This window comes from Moschus berezovskii, chromosome 4 (genome assembly GCF_049115385.1).
Source record: "Moschus berezovskii isolate FMDL1 chromosome 4, NW_MosBer_1.0, whole genome shotgun sequence".
Lineage (NCBI taxonomy): Eukaryota > Metazoa > Chordata > Mammalia > Artiodactyla > Moschidae > Moschus > Moschus berezovskii.
This window is the reverse complement of record NC_142463.1, coordinates 64,768,506-64,786,113: the sequence shown is the minus strand read 5'-3', so window position 1 is coordinate 64,786,113 and position 17,608 is coordinate 64,768,506. Positions and strand designations below refer to the sequence as shown.

Genomic DNA, 17,608 nt, shown 5'->3' with positions numbered 1-17,608 from the left:
TTATTCTCCTTATTTTTCCAATTTTTGGCATATGCTGGCATGCTAATAGCTAGTTTTGACATTATCAGGTGGTTAAAATAGTCCATTGGCTCTATAATTTCTCCTTGTGATTCATTCACCTCTGAAAATTTATTTTCTAAAGGTGAATGAGTTCTACCTGCTTTAGTGCTCAGTTCAGTTCAGTTCAGTCGCTCAGTCGTGTCCGACTCTTTGCGACCCCATGAATCACAGCACACCAGGCCTCCCTGTCCATCACCAACTCCCGGAGTATCCTATCACTTTTTAGCATTTAATCACCTTTAGACTTCTCATTTCTATCACTGAAAATAGTACTAGGTTTTCATAGAAACCAAATACATTCTTAAGTCGGTTTATAGTCACAGACCCTTTTGAGGTAAAAGTTTTCTGTTCCCCATGAATAAATATATATTCTCATAAACACACACTTTCATACAAATTCAAGATATTTATGAATACCCAGAAGACCTGATTTAAAAAAACCTTTGGTAGTTGATATAACAATGTGAAATTATTTACTTTCCTCATTAGAGGATACATGGAACTGTTGTTCTCAATTTGAAGAGGCTCACTGACTTGGAGTATGACAGGCTTTGGGATTTGTCTGCTTCAGGAGAATGTGTCTTATTTCTGGAGGCATTCTGAAAGCTCACTAGACTTTCTTCCATTTGCATTGCTCCTCAGAGAGCCATTCAATTCCAAACCAAGTACGTGACTGAATGGTAGAAAGGCCTGGACTCCAGGGCAGCCATAGAAGGTGGAGCTTAGGCAGGAGATCACATTCACTGTTCAAGTGCAGATGGCCACATGGGGCAAGCAGCTTGTCCTATTCTAGAGTCAGTTCAGTTCTCACACCACACACCCAAGCCCTGCACTGAAGGGCTCCAGAATCTCAACTAGAGAGGCAAGGCTGCTTCTTAACATGAGAAAAATGGGAGTATATTTTATTAAAACAAAAAACACTAAGCACTTTATGATCATAATAGTTTTAGAAAACATTTTTATGTACTGGAAAGAAACCAGATCTGATATTTATTGTTTTAGTTATTTGTAAAGGTCTATCTTTGTTGAGAAATGATAAAGCCAAATCTCTTCCTGCCATGGTTACCACTGTTACCTCTTTTAATTGCTGAGTCAGAAAGAAATGGGAAAGAACACTGACTTGGATCTCAGGGGACTTTTTTAAGGTCTGGATCTGCCACTTAGTAGCTGATCCCTCTGAGCCTCAGTTTTCTCTCTTGTAAAATGGGCATAACATCTCACATGTGATTGTGATGATTACTTGAGAGTATGCATAAGAAAGTACATTTTAAACTATGACATTTTATTAGTATAAATTTTATTATTGTTCATTTTATTAGTTGATAAATACTATTTCCATAATAAAAATAAGTATTAGAAAACTATATGCAAGTGTGTAAATACAGGGGGGAAATCAAAATTTACACTTTAATGTTTAAACAGCCTTTTCATTGTTTCTTGCATCCAGCTTAAATTTTGACATCAAATAAATAAAATAGTTCCAGGGAATAAATATAAAAGCCAATTGAGCATATTGAGCATAAGACAGCAGGATCTGTTCTCCAGGCCAGCCCAGGTGTATTTTTGGACTATATACAAAAAGTGAAAGGTGTGGCCAGAGATAAGCATCAGAGTCTGAAAAGTTGTTTGGATCCATTCCAGTAGCAAAACAAGAGGACTTCTCTGGTATTGTCTGAGGAGGACTTAAACTAAAATCCTTTGAATGAATTTAATTGCTTCATAAATATCATACAAGATTGCCATGGCAAGATACTAAGGAACTGTCAAACATGAGGCTCTTGAAAAAAATTTACCTTTGAAACAACAAAGGGAAGGAATATGATTTTGCTGGTAGATCAAACATTGGGGCTGCCAACATAAACTTTGAGGTCTATTGTAATTCTGAGAATTTAGACTAGGAAAAGAACAGAACAGGAAAGAGAAAACAATAAAGGAGTTTGTTTTTAAAAGTTAACACAGTTCAGTTCAGTTCAGTTCAGTCGCTCAGTCGTGTCTGACTCTTTGCGACCCCATGAATTAAAAAAAAGTTAACACAAGTTAGTCAGAAAGAGCACAGCTGCTGCTCTTTGCCCAGCTTGATGCTGTGCTATGAGATATGATGATGAAATTCTTAACTCTATGCAGAATGAGTGCTTTGAGGCAGAGTTTGGTTTTATTTGCTTTGTTTTTCCAGTGATGGAAAAATCTCTATCCTGATTCCACTAGGCTTGCTGGCCTGGTCTTCTTGTGATCAAATAACACATGTAAAAGGCACTGGCTATTTTCTCTCATAAACTGAATTAGTTGACTAAAGAATAGTCTATGACATCTCATGACTCACAAGTTCAAGCAGCTCCCTTTTTGGGTTTTCATTTACTATTTAATTGTCTAATCCAATTATTTCAGTGCATAGTAAAACTGGTGAATCTGAGAGGAATGTGGGCATGCCTATTCCCAAGTGACCTTACTGAATGTGTCAGTGTCACAGGACAAGTGGAAGCCAAGACCTGAATGTTGGGAGACTTTCTCCCTCGATGCTGCTCACACACAGCCACTCTTAGGAACTTCAAGGGGACTCTCTTTTCCCAAGTTCACTTTTTGCTTTTGCTGGGCAGATGGAAAACTGTAGCTACTTGGTATGTCAATGACTATGACAATTTGAGAATCTCATAAGATTGCTGCTGTGAAGTCACTTCAGTCAGATCTGACTCTGATGGCACCCCACCAGGCTCCACCGTCCCTGGGATTCTCCAGGCAAGAACACTGGATTGGGTTGCCATTGCCTTCTCCTCTCATAAGATTAGGTGAGAAAAAAAATATAAATTTAGAGAATTAAAAAAAAATAACTTCATATTGATATTGCGGCATCAGAACAGCTCTTAAGAACATGAAAAATGACATGGAATTCCTTGTTACCTGCTCCATCATCAAAAAGTTTCAACATAACTGGATCTGCAGTCTCTGGCTCAATTGTAGCAGTTACAGTGGCATTGAGAATGGGATAAAACCCCTTTCTCACAATTGCATAAATCATCAAAGGATGGGGAAAATGGGTGCTGTCTCTTTCCACAAAGGCTTCCACAGTGGCAGGGGGCATGGCTGAGCGGGAGGCGCGAGAGGTCACTGTCACTTTCAAGGCTTGAGGAGAGTGGTGGGTATTGTTCAGTGTGTAAGTCCATAGCCCAGGCTGAAAAACAAAGACTTTTTTTGTCAAGAAGAAAATCCACCCTTATTTTAAAGTGCAAGCCTGACCTCCAAGGGTTTATTGTTCTTGTTTTGTTGATACTGCATTTTCTAAAATAATACAAAAGAATGTCAGGAAGAGTAATATCGGTTAAGAGATAACTAAATTCAGTATTTACATGACTTTCACTGTACAACCCACTTTCTCTTTAGGGAATTAAACCCTGAATTTGTTTGTGGGGAAGGACACAACTTGATTCACATTTTTAGAGAATAATAATAAGTGTCCAGCTTCAAAGTACTTGGCAAATATTAATCTGAGCTCCTTCACCCAATAGGAGGTTCAGTAATTTTATTACTCTTACATAATGGAAAAAATTATAGCAAATAAAGTGGACAATTATGATTTATGTGGATAACCTGGACTAAAAGACAATAGTATCCTTCCTTCCCTCTACTTTCTTCAATATTCCCAGACCCAGAAATCTCAAGCAACAAAATCCACATGCACTATAAGGGATCAAGGAAAGGAATACTATTTTTTAATAGATCAGGATTTCATAATGTCTATGTTGAATTATAGAAATAATGCTAGATGCCATTCTCTTTATCTTCTTGGGCTGCCTGAAGGAAACCTGCAAAATAATATCTAGAAGAAAAAACTTAAACTACAATGTAGCAGAAATTTGTTCTTTTGATAAAATTGTCCATAAGTATTCCCTTTTTTCCTCATTCTTGCTGCTACTCCTTCTTAAAGCCTGGAAGTAGCAGGAGGAACACAGTGGAGCAGGAGGAAGAAGAGAACAATGGGTTAAGGTTTGACTATAAAATTAAGATGCCTGAATGCCCTACCCAGCCTTCTTCATTGGGAAACAATGCTTTACCATTTTACAGTGAAGTCACAATTCAAGCAACGAGATTATCTATCTTTTTTTTTCTGGGTTTTTTTTTTTTTTTGGCTTTTGTACTCATAACATAATAGTAACAGACACATGATGGAAACTCCACATGGAAAACTCTGTGGGTGGAAAACTTCTCTGTGGGCGGAAAACTTCTCTGTGGGCGTAATAAGGGTTTTGATACAGGGCACCTAATTTAGACAAAGCGGTCAGGCAAAAGCAGCAAGAAGTAGGTAAAGTGTTCTGGTCCTTGTGCACAGTTGTGAAAAGAACATGATGAGTGTGAAGAAAGGTAGGGGCAGAGCATAAGGTATTTGGGAGAAAGGTTAAGAGATAAGCTTGGGGTCAGGAGGTACAAATGGGAGGTACAAATAGTATGTAAGAGAGTCTCAGTGATATATTGTGCAACCTGGGGAATACAGCCAATCTTTTGCAATAACTGTAAATGGAAAGTAGCCTTTAAAATTATATTAAAATTTTTTAATTAAAAAATAATTTTAAGAAAGAGATAAGTTTATGCAGAAGCCAGAAAGTAATAAGGATGTATTTTATTCTGAGACCATCAAAGAATTTTGAGTAGGACACAGATTTGGTAGGACTTGTGCTTCAGAATGATTGCTCTAATAAAGGTGCTTGAAAGGAAGGATGATGGTGCAGAGGCTGGAAGACCTAGCAGAGGCTATCAACAGTCACGTGAAGGGGAGGTGAAGACCAACAGAACAGAAGAGGGACTGCATTCAGGCAATGCAAGAGTGGATCTAACGAATTTACTACCCTGCTTACAACCTTTAGTGGTTCCCTTTAACTGTTCCTCTTATTGACTCGTGTATATCTGTCTAGCCCCATCACGCCCTCCTCTTCTTCCCCTAAATCTTCACTTTCTATGCTATTCTGTATTTCATCCACATCAAACTAGTGCTTACAGTTCTATGAAAAGCCATATTCTTTTTCTATAAGCCTTTATATGTGCTGTTTCCTCTGCCCAGAATGTCATTTATGCCTCTGGCTCCTTCAGTTCAGTTCAGTTCAGTCGCTCAGTCGTGTCCGACTCTTTGCGACCCCATGAATCACAGCACGCCAGGCCTCCCTGTCCATCACAAACTCCCGGAGTTCACTCAAACTCATGTCCATCGAGTCGGTGATGCCATCCAGCCATCTCATTCTCTGTTGTCCCCGTCTCCTCCTGCCCCCAATAACTCCCAGCATCAGAGTCTTTTCCAGTGAGTCAGCTCGTCGCATGAGGTGGCCAAAGTATTGGAGTTTCAGCTTTAGCATCAGTCCTTCCAATCAACACCCAGGATCGATCTCCTTTAGAATGGACTGTTTGGATCTCCTTGCAGTCCAAGGGACTCTCAAGAGTCTTCTCCAGCACCACAGTTCAAAAGCATCAATTCTTCGGCGATCAGCCTTCTGGCTCCTTAGTCCTCCATATTTCCATTTCGATGTCTTCACTTTCAGGAAGCATTCTCCTTCCCCTACTGCCTGCAAATGCCTTCTTGTGTTCTGAGTACCCTGTTCTTATTCCTATTATGGCATTTTATTGTAAAGCACCTAGAACAAGACCCTGCACATAGGAGGTGTTCCAAAACATATGTTCTGCATGTGTTTATATTATAAATTCTAAGTAGAGAGTTTTTTTCTAAGTGTACAGATAAGTATTCTATATAGACTTTGTAAAGAAGGAAGTAAGCAAAAACTTATTTGCACTACATAAATACTAATTTTCACTGTTGAAGTGAGAGAAGGCTTTGGTATCCAATTTGAAGTTTTGAACATACCTGATTCGTTCCTTTTAAATTTTGAACATTCACAATATTCCCTCATAAATTTAAAGTAGAATTTTGGTATATCAGAATTGATTTCCTTTACACAATGCATTTAGTTCTGTGATTCATTTGAAAGTCATGTGCTTGACTAAACGTTGTCATTATGAACAAGCTTACAACACCTACCTACCTTAGCTGTTCCTGGAATCCAGAGGCGAGCAGTCCGAAAAGCTTGATTGGTGATAAAATCATCCATGTTGTATTTTCTTCCATTAGGATCAAATAATACAGTCTCAGGGGGACCACTTGTCTGCCATGTAACTAGAAAGGTAGTGTCATTGCCCACACTGTCATCCACAGTAACAGTGTTTTTCAGCTGATGGTGAGGTTTAACATTTTCACCTGTACTTTCAAGCTGTTCAAAAGAATATATGTGACAGTTTCCAGCATATTATTCCATATTTTCTTTGTTTTTATGACAAAACTGAATTGGCAGATATAAAAACCATTTAATTCTAACATGTCCTAAGTATACAAATTATTTTTCATATAAAAATATTTGCTTCAGCAAAGTATTATAAGTTCAGTAGACATAAAATATTTTTGTAGCTAGTACACATGTCACTTCATTAATTTTTATCAGGAGATTTTAGGTGTTCTTATATTTGCCTCTTATCCAAATCAACATTAGCTTCAGAGTAGCAGTTAAAACAAGCTTCTTTTTACTTTTGTTTGTGAATATGCTCTAATTAATTTGTATGTAATCTGTCCAGATACCATTATGTATTTTGATAAGAAATCAGACATGTATTTCAGCTGGGTTTTGTACATTAAAAAAAAACATTTAGTCGTGATTTAAGCTGAATGCACCTAAACTTTGTGTGAAATTGTGACTTGTATGTGTGCGTAACATATGTAAACGGCGGATGACAGGCACTGTGCTAAATGCTTTACATATATTATCTTACACAATCCTTATGAAAGTCCTCTATCGTTGTTGTTCAGTTGCTCAGTCCTGTCCGACTCTTTGCGACTACATGGACTGCAGAACTCCAGGCTTCCCTGTCCTTCACCATCTCCTGGAGCAAACTCATGTCCATTGAGTCAGTGATGCCATCCAACCATCTCGTCCTCTGTCCTCCCCTTCTCTTCCTGCGTTCAATCTTTCTCAGCATCAGAGTCTTCTCCAGTGAGGTGGCTCTTCATATCAGGTGGCCAAAGTACTGGAGCTTCAGCTTCAGCATCAGTCCTTCAGTTAATATTCAGGGTTGATTTCCTTTAGGACTAACTGGTTTGATCTTGCTGTTCAAGGGACTCTCAAGAGTCTTCAACACCACAATTCAAAAGCATCAATTATTCAAGACTCAGCCTTCTTTATGAACCAACTCTCACATCCATACATGACTACTGGAAAAACCAGAGCTTTGACTACACAGATCTTTGTTGGCAAAGTAATGTCTCTGCTTTTTAATATGCTTTCTAGGTTTGTCATAGCTTTTCTTCCAAGGAGCAAGCATCTTTTAATTTCATGGCTGCAGTCACCATCTGCAGTGAGTTGGAGCCCAAGAAAATAAAGTCTCTCACTGTTTCCATTGTTTCCCCATCTATTTCCCATGAAGTGATGGGACCAGATGCCATGATTTTAATTTTCTGAATGTTGAGTTTTAAGCTAGCTTTTTCACTCTCCTCTTTCACCTTTATCAAGGCTCTTTACTTTCTCTTTGTTTTCACCAATGGTGTCATTTGCATATCTGGGGTTATTGATATTTCTGCCTGAAATCTTGATTCCAGCTTGTGCTTCATCCAGCCCAGCATTTCTCATGATGTACTCTGCATGTAAGTTAAATAAACAGGGTAGCAATATACAGCCTTGACGTACTCCTTTCCCAATGTGGAAACAGCCTGTTGTTCCATGTCCAGTTCTAACTGTTGCTTCCTGACCTGTATACAGATTTCTCAGAAGGCAGGTCAGGTGGTCTGGTATTCCTATCTCTTGAAGAATTTTCCACAATTTGTTGTGATCCACGCAGTCAAAAGCTTTAACATAGTCAATAAAGCAGAAGCAGATGTTTTCCTGGAACACTATGTGTTTTTTTTTTCCTATGATCCAAAGATGTTGGCAGTTTGATCTCTGATTCCTCCGCCTTTTCTAAATCCAGCTTAAACATCTGGAACTTCTTGGTTCACATACTGTTGAAGCCTAGGTTGGAGAATTTTGAGCATTACTTTGCTGGCATGTGAAATGAGTGCAATTGTGCGGTAGTTTGAACATTCTTTGGCATTGCCTTCTTTGGGCTTGGAGTGAAAACTTACTGACCTTTTCCAGTCCTGTGGCCACTGCTGAGTTTTCCATATTTGCTGGCATATTGTGCACAGCACTTTCACAGCATCATCTTTTAGGATTTGAAATAGCTCAGCAGGAATTTCATCACTTCCACTAGCTTTGTTCATAGTGATGCTTCCTAAGACCCACTTGGCTTCACATTCCAGGATGTCTGGCTCTAGGTGAGTGATTACACCATCGTGGTTATCTGAATCATTAAGATCTTTTTTGTATAGTTCTTCTGTGTATTGTTGCCACCTCTTCTGAATATCTTCTGCTTCTGTTAGGTCCATACCATTTATGTCCTTTATTGTGCCCATCTTTGCATGAAATATTCCCTTGTTATCTCTATTTTCTTGAAGAGATCTTTGTCTTCCCATTCTACTGTTTTAGTCTTTTGTCTTAGTCTTTCTCATTCTATTGTTTTCCTCTGTTTCTTTGCATTGATCACTGAGGAAGGCTTTCTTATCTCTCCTTGCTATTCTTTGGAACTCTTTCCTTTTCTCCTTTGCCTTTTGCTTCTCTTCTTTTCTCAGCTATTTGTAAGGCCTCCTCAGACAGCCATTTTGCTTTTTTGCATTTCTTTTCCATGGGGATGGTCTTGGTCCCTGTCTCCTGTACAACCATCTTGCCTTTTTTCATTTCTTTTTCTTGGGGATGATTTTGATCACCACCTCTTGTACAATGTCACGAAACTCCATCCGTAGTTCTCCAAGCACTCTGTCTATCAGATCTAGTCCCTTAAATCTATTTCTCACTTCCACTGTATAATTGTAAGGGATTTGATTTAGGTCATACCTGAATGGTCTAGTGAAAAGGTTGGCTTGAAGCTCAACATTCAGAAAACAAAGATCATGGCATCTGGTCCCATCACTTCATGGGAAATAGAGGGAAAAACAGTGGAAACAGTGTCAGACTTTATTTTTTTGGGCTCCAAAATCACTGCAGATGCTGATTGCAGCCATGAAATTAAAAGACGCTTGCTCCTTGGAAGGAAAGTTATGACCAACCTTGATAGTATATTAAAAAGCAGAGACATTACTTTGCCAACAAAGGTCTGTCTAGTCAAGGCGATGGTTTTTCCCGTGGTCATGTATGGATGTGAGAGTTGGACTGTGAAGAAGGCTGATCGCCAAAGAATGGATGCTTTTGAACTGTGGTGTTGGAGAAGACTCTTGAGAGTCCCTTATACTGCAAGGAGATTCAACCAGTCCATTCTAAAGGAGATCAATCCTGGATGTTCATTGGAGGGACTGATGCTAAAGCTGAAACTGCAATACTTTGGCCACCTCATGCGACGAGTTGACTCACTGGAAAAGACTCTGATGCTGGGAAAGGTTGGGGGCGGGAGGAGAAGGGGACGACGGAGAATGAGATGGCTGGATGGCATCACCGACTCTGTGGACATGAGTTTGAGTTCTCCGGGAGTTGGTGATGGACAGGGAGGCCTGGCGTGCTGTGATTCATGGGGTCGCGGAGAGTCGGACACGACTGAGCGACTGAACTGAACTGAACTGAACTGAATGGTCTAGTGGTTTCCCTTACTTTCTTCAATTTAAGTCTGAATTTGGCAATAAGGAGTTCATGATCTGAGACACAATCAGCTCATGGTATTGTTTTGCTGACTGTATAGAGCTTCTCCATCTTTGGCTGCAAAGAATATAATCAATCTGATTTCGGTGTTGACCATCTGGTGATGTCTATGAGTAGAGTTGTCTCTTGTATTTTTGCAAGAGGGTGTTTGCTATCACCAGTGCTTTCTCTTGGCAAAAGTCTGTTAGCCTTTGCCCTGCTTCATTTTTTATTCCAAGGCTGAACTTGCCAGTTACTCCAGGAATCTCCTGACTTCCTACTTTTCCCTTCCAGTCCCCTATGATGAAAAGGACATCTGTTTTTGGTGTTAGTTCTATAAGGTCTTTTAGGTCCTCATAGAATAGTTCAACTTCAGTTACTTAGGCATTAGTGGTTGGGCATAGACTTGAATTACTGTGATTTTGAATAGTTTGCCTTGGAAATGAACAGAAATCATTCTACCATTTTTGAGATTGCATCCAAGTGCTGCATTTTGGTCTCTTTTGCTGACTATGAGGGCTACTCCATTTTTCCTAAGGGATTCTTGCCCACAGTAGTAGATATAATGGTCAGCTGAGTTAAATTCGCCAATTCTTGTCTGTTTTAGTTCACTGATTACTAAAATGTCAATGTTCACTCTTACCATATCCTGTTTGACCACTTCCAATTTACTTTATTCATAGACTTAACATTCCAGGTTCATATGCAGTATTGTTCTTTACAGCATTGTACTTTACTTCCATCACCAGTCACATCCACAGCTGGGAGTTGTTTCCACTTTGGCTCAGTATCTTCATTCCTTCTGGAGCTATTTCTCTGCACTTCTCCAGTAACACATTGGGCACCGACTGACCTGAGGAGTTCATCTTTCAGTGTCCTATGTTTTTGCCTTTTCATACTATTCATGGGGTTCTCAAGGCAAGAATGCTTAAGTGGTTTGCCATTCCCTTCTCCAGTGGACCACGTTGTGTCAGAACTCTCCACCATGGCCCGTCTGTCTTGGGTGGCCCTACATGGATGGCTTATAGTTTCATTGAGTTAGACAAGGTTGTGGTCCATGTGATCAGTTTGGTTAGTTTCCTGTGATTGTGGTTTTCATTTTGTCTGTCCTCTGATGGAGGAGGATAAGAGGCTCATCCTGAAAAAAATCTTACCTTTGATTTTCCTGAAAATATCTTCCTACCTTTGATTTTCTCTTTAATAATATGAAATTTTAAAAATGTTTAAAAAAGTAAATGAAAAAATTTAGCAAAACATTGTTCATGTGTTAATCTCATTCATGTTGCCCTCAGAGGGCATAACAAAGCCCTCTGAGATGAGTGCTGCTGTCACTCACATTTCACAGATGAAATCATTGAGACAGGGAAGGAAGCTGTCACACAGCAAGGAGGTGAAATGGGCATAGAGCCCAGGCTAGCTGACACCAGATCCTCTTCATTTAATTGCTGTGCATTCACAGAGGATACAAATCTATCCATAACTTTGAAAAATTATATTTATTAAATAAATACATTAGCAACACTGTAAAGTTGCTCAGACTTGTAAAGAACATACAATTTTATTGGTGAATAAGAGCAAAGACATTGTGGGTTATTTGTCCAAACCAATTTCACAAGTGTTTCTGGTTGCTGACTACTGTGCCAAACACACTCTGTGCTGTACTCTGTACTATTGAAGGGGATTACATATAGTTTCTGCCCACAGTCTAATGGGGCTCAGTTCAGTTCAGTCGCTAATGATATGTAAAGAATGGGGGAGAGGTGGCCAAGTCTGGAAACTAATTTGAGTCATATGAACAATGTTTTGTTAATTTTTTTCTTTTACTTTCTTGAACATTTGTTTTTATTTCATATTATTAAAGAGAAAATCAAAGGTAGAAAGATTATTCAGGAGAGCAGATTGTACTCTAAGCTAAAATATATATTGTCATTTAAAATTCATCTTTATCCACATCTAATGATAGAATTGTGATCATTGCTTTTACTGTGTACACATAATCTTCATGTTAAATGTTTTCTTAGAATACTTTACTGACTTCATTGCTCCCATCAAGCCATTAACTTGGGAGGTTCACTCACCATCTGTGAGATGACTCATAGGTCTGAGAAGTATAGACATCAGATAAAGATGGAGCCTGGTTCTTGTGATGTCAAGAAGCTCATTAAAAGCCTTCCTTTAATTTAACAAGGACTGTTACATATTCAAATAAGGTTAGTGAGGCAGTTAGCACAATTCATCTATTTTTCTTGCTCCTCTTTCACCCATCTGTAAATAAAATACTGAGGAAATTCTGACCTGAATATGTTGTTGAAAAATGTCTCCGGTTCCAGAGGAAATTCTACTGAAAGCATCAATCATACTATTGGAATTGGATTTATCTGGAACAAAGAACTTTAAACCTCCTGAAATATAAAAGTGGAATGTTAGCTATTAAAATGTAAAGTAATACAAAAGATAAAAATGATAGGCCTTTCCTAACAAACTTCCTTTGCTTAAGAGGGTGAGTTTGGGGAAAACAGGTGCTGTGCTTGGCTTGCTATACAAGGTATCCTATACAGTCACGTGGTGAGTGGATGGCTGAGGCAGGTGGCTTTGTCTGTTCTATTCATGGCTGTAATTGTAGGGTCTAGAGCTCTATCCGGTATGCAATAAAAACTCAATAAATATTTATTGAACTCAATAAATATTTAATGAAGGTAATTCCTGGACAATCTAGGTTAATTGCTACCTATTTCGCTATATGTTTAAATTTACATTCTGAAAACATTATTTTCAAACATAATTCAATAAAACCTAATTTTAAAGTTAGCATACCCATTTTTTATTGAATATAAGGAATATAAGATAAAATTATCTTATGCCTCATTTAAAACAAAAAGATGTATGTTTAATACTGCATATGATCTTATCATAGAAGTTAGTGCATTTAAACATACTTTTAGCTCCATGATTATACATACTCAGGTTGGTTTAACAAAGAAGCAGTAATAATATTTTCATTAGATGTATATAATTGGCACTTTCTGAGGAAAGTACAAAAAAGTCAGCAAATTTTTGACAGAATTTAGCACTGAATTGTGTTTTTTTCTAAGAAAACTCCTTATATTTTTTTCTTTCAACTAAGCCCTGTATTTTGTTCACATTATATGCATTTCATGGCTGTTCTTTATTCAAGTTGAAAGGAAATTCTCTAGAATATGTTCCCAGGAATTTACTTACCTGTAAGATGTGACAGTTCCTCCAGGTTTTTGACCGCAGATGAACCCAGGGCAATGGTATGGATAGTGGAGCCACTGCTGAGAGCAGTGAGGAAGCAGTTGGTGATATGCTCATCATCTCCACTTGTCACTAATATCATCACAGAGCCAAAGGCTTTTCCATTCAGTTTTTCAACCACCTGAACACAGGGTGTCAGTCATTTAAAAGGAGATGTAATTCAGATTGCCTTACTAAGCAGAAGAATTCGCTTTCATTGCAAATTCCCCATAAGTGGGGCTTCTTCCTCTTCCAGGTCCTCTATAGCCCCCTGCACTCTCCATGCCCATCTGTGCTCAGTCCCTACCTCACCCCATCAGAGCACGTGTCACCCTACACACCACTGTCAGCTTACTCATGGATAGGGTTTCTTCCTGTTCAAATCACTATGAGATGCCCTAGTTTAGAACAGTGTCCATCATAGAGGATATGGGAGAACATTATAGTGTGAGATCCTTGCTTCTGAGATCCAATAAGTGGACAATAAAAGGGCCTAAAGCCGTGGCTATACATTAGAATCAGATGAGAACTTTAAACTTTTTAATGGCCTGATCACACCCAAAATAAATTAAAACAGAATCTCTCGGAGTGAGACCGGGATATCAGAAGTTTTGTGTCCCCAGGTGATTTTGATGGGCAGCCAAGGTTGAGAAACATTTACCTTTGGGCAGCAACAATTGCAATTTTGTTCAGCTTGCTACTAGATGTTTAACAAATGGTTGTATCCTCAGTGTCAAACCCAAACTTATGCTGATTTAGATGAACTCCGTTATTCTTGAAATCTAACTCTGACTTTAATTGATATTCATATGCTTAAGTTATAGTATGACTGTAGGCAGGAGCCAGACATGCTGATTTTGTTTGGAAAATCCAAGGTAACAATGGCCACAGTCCCAGAATGGATAGGGGCAGTGTTATAAATCATTCAGATGATGCTAATGTCCCAACCCTGACCACTGTATTCATTTATTTACTCATTTATTCAACAAACATTTCTGAAGCAACTATGTAATGTTATATGCCTTTTACTAGGTGCAGGCGATTCAGTGATGAGAGAGTTGTGGTTCCTGATCTTAAAGTTAATTCAGTTACTTTCATATATTTGACACTGATGACCACATAGTCACTGATTTCCCCAAATCAGAAGCAACCTCAGATATGAAGTGAGAGAAAGGAAAGTGATGGTGAGCCGAGGCTTAGGGTGCTCTACTATACCTCAAATCCCTTCTTCAGCCCTGAGCAAACACTGGTTTTTGCTTCAGCTGACACGGTGACAGGCAGATATGAAACCAGCAACTTTCGGTCATCATCATTGTTAATTTGGTGTAGCTGGGCTCTGATCTCCCCTTTGCTGTGAAAACTGGCAATGCCGACAAAGGTATGAATTTCAACAATCTGCATCAAGTAAAATTCTGCTGCTTGTTGCAGTTGAAGGAGTCTGTCAGCCTATGTTTCAAAAAAGAAAAAAGAAAAATAATAACATTTGGTTGGTAGACAAAAGTATGACTTAGTAATTCAATTAGCAAATATCTCTGCTAATTTTTTAGAGATGTCAAATTGTGATTTTTTTCAGTTGTAAAGATTGATATGATGCTAGAATGTTGTTTGATACTGCAGGCTCAAAAATGAATGCTTTTCAGGGAGGGTGGTGTGATTTGGAATTCTGCCCCCAAGATGCTGTTCATACTTTACCATTCCCTAAGAACACATATATCCACTGTTTCTCTCCTATCTGAATTCAAAGATCTGTAGAACCAATAGAGACTTGGTTTGTAATTTCTTTGAAAATTCATCCTGAGTAAGAGGAAACGTTGCAAAGACCTTATGGTAGAGAGGAGCAGCAGTCAAGAAGCCATCCTAGCACTACCCTCTGTCACCATGTTTATCTCAGACTGGGCATCCCATCGGTAAATTGGAGGAATAATATTCTTTCTTACTCATTAAAATAGAATTACCGTGAGGATCAACTCAGATATGTATACGACAAGAGTTACACCTTGAAATACTAAGTATATTGAAATACTAAGATCCAGGGGATCTTCCCAGCCCAGGGATAGAACCCAGATTTCCAAAACAACTGATCCAGAAAATGCAAGAGGATAAACTCTTCCTTAAAGCATTCAATACTGTAATAACAGTTGCCACTTATAAACCAAAAACTTCATATCAACTATCTCATTATCCTCTCAATAATCCTATGAACTAGTTGGTAGTGTTCTGGTAAATGCTAAAAAATGGTTTTCTGGTCAAAAGAGAGAGGGGGGGCGGAAATCCTCGGTTTGTTGCACTTCAGTGGGGTAAAATATTCCCACTGTGACTGGTTTAGGTTGTCAGCTTGATGTCACTGTGTGCACAGTCGGGAAGAGACATGCAGGAGCCCGCATAGAGGCAGGATACACCAGAGAGAACCTCACGAGCCTCTATCTGGGATCAGCAGGCATTTTCTATAAAGGATCTGATAGTAAACATTTCAGGCTGAGTGGGACATATATTCCCTTCAGCCACCACTCAACTCTGCTATTTTAGTACTAAAATAATAATTAGCCATGTATAATATGTAAACGACTGTTGCTGTCATCCGATAAAATTTTCCTATGGATGCTAAAATTTGACTTTCATGTGTTTATCTAATAAACCCATTCTTAATTTGCAGGCAATGCAAGGCGGTTAAAATAGTAGAAAAATAATTAGGAACTAATGAAATTTGGAAAACTCAGCAGTGGCCACAGGACTGGAAAAGGTCAGTCTTCATTCCAATTCCAAAGAAAGGCAATGCCAAAGAATGCTCAAACTACCGCACAATTGCACTCATCTCACACGCTAGTAAAGTCATGCTCAAAATTCTCCAAGCCAGGCTTCAGCAATATGTGAACCATGAACTCCCAGATGTTCAAGCAGGTTTTAGAAAAGGCAGAGGCACCAGAGATCAAATTGCCAACATCCGCTGGATCATGGAGAAAGCAAGAGAGTTCCAGAAAAACATCTATTTCTGCTTCATTGACTATGCCAAAGCCTTTGACTGTGTTGATCACAATAAACTGTGGAAACTTCTGAAAGAGATGAGAATACCAGACCACCTGACCTGCCTCTTGAGAAACCTGTATGCAGGTCAGGAAGCAACTGTTAGAACTGGACATGGAACAACAGACTGGTTCCAAATAGGAAAAGGAGTACGTCAAGGCTGTATATTTTCACCTTGCTTATTTAACTTCTATGCAGAGTACATCATGAGGAATGCTGGGCTGGAAGAAGCACAAGCTGGAATCAAGATTTCTGGGAGAAATATCAATAACCTCAGATATGCAGATGACACCACCCTTATGGCAGAAAGTGAAGAGGAACTCAAAAGCCTCTTGATGAAAGTGAAAGAGGAGAGTGAAAAGGTTGGCTTGAAGCTCAACATTCAGAAAACAAAGATCATGGCATCCGGTCCCATCACTTCATGGGAAATAGATGGAAAAACAGTGGAAACAGTGTCAGACTTTATTTTTTTGGGCTCCAAAATCACTGCAGATGGTGACTGCAGCCATGAAATTAAAAGATGCTTACTCCTTGGAAGGAAAGTTATGACCAACCTTGATAGTATATTAAAAAGCAGAGACATTACTTTGCCAACCAAGGTCCGTCTTGTCAAGGCAATGGTTTTTCCCGTGGTCATGTATGGATGTGAGAGTTGGACTGTGAAGAAGGCTGATCGCCGAAGAATCGATGCTTTTGAACTGTGGTGCTGGAGAAGACTCTTGAGAGTCCCTTATACTGCAAGGAGATCCAACCAGTCCATTCTAAAGGAGATCAATCCTGGGTGTTCATTGGAAGGACTGATGCTAAAGCTGAAACTGCAATACTTTGGCCACCTCATGCGACGAGTTGACTCACTGGAAGAGACTCTGATGCTGGGAAAGGTTGGGGGAGGGAGGAGAAGGGGACGACAGAGAATGAGATGGCTGGATGGCATCACCGACTCTGTGGACATGAATTTGGGTAAACTCTGGGAGTTGGTGATGGACAGGGAGGCCTGGCGTGCTGTGATTCATGGGGTTGCGGAGAGTCGGACATGAGTGAGCGACTGAACTGAACTGAACTGAATGAATTTTGAGCATTTATTATGCTTATTTCAATATTTTATTTAATTATAAGTCTACATAGTTTAATTTTTAATAATGGCTGCATTTCATTTCAGTTCAGTTCATTTCAGTTCAGTCGCTCAGTCGTGTCCGACTCTCCGCGACCCCATGAATCACAGCACGCCAGGCCTCCCTGTCCATCACCAACTCCCGGAGTTCACTCAAACTCATGTCCACAGAGTCGGTGATGCCATCCAGCCATCTCATTCTCCGTCGTCCCCTTCTCCTCCCGCCCCCAACCTTTCCCAGCATCAGAGTCTCTTCCAGTGAGTCAACTCGTCACATGAGGTGGCCAAAGTATTGCAGTTTCAGCTTTAGCATCAGTCCTTCCAATGAACACCCAGGATTTATCTCCTTTAGAATGGACTGGTTGGATCTCCTTGCAGTCCAAGGGACTCTCAAGAGTCTTCTCCAACACCACATTTCAAATGCATCAATTCTTTGGCG

General features: G+C 39.3%; 1 protein-coding gene across 1 annotated transcript in view; it reads right to left on the bottom strand.

Moving 5' to 3' along the window:
• CLCA2 (chloride channel accessory 2) overlaps positions 1–17,608 on the bottom strand; it is a 48,009-nt gene that overhangs the window by 16,338 nt on the left and 14,063 nt on the right. Inside the window, exons 7-11 of the mRNA XM_055401556.2 lie at positions 14,253–14,483; positions 13,002–13,179; positions 12,078–12,184; positions 6,078–6,302; positions 2,956–3,226 (exon numbers count right to left, since the gene is read on the bottom strand). Of these exons, the coding sequence (XP_055257531.2) occupies positions 2,956–3,226; positions 6,078–6,302; positions 12,078–12,184; positions 13,002–13,179; positions 14,253–14,483 (1,012 nt within the window). The remainder of the gene's footprint in view (positions 1–2,955; positions 3,227–6,077; positions 6,303–12,077; positions 12,185–13,001; positions 13,180–14,252; positions 14,484–17,608) is intronic.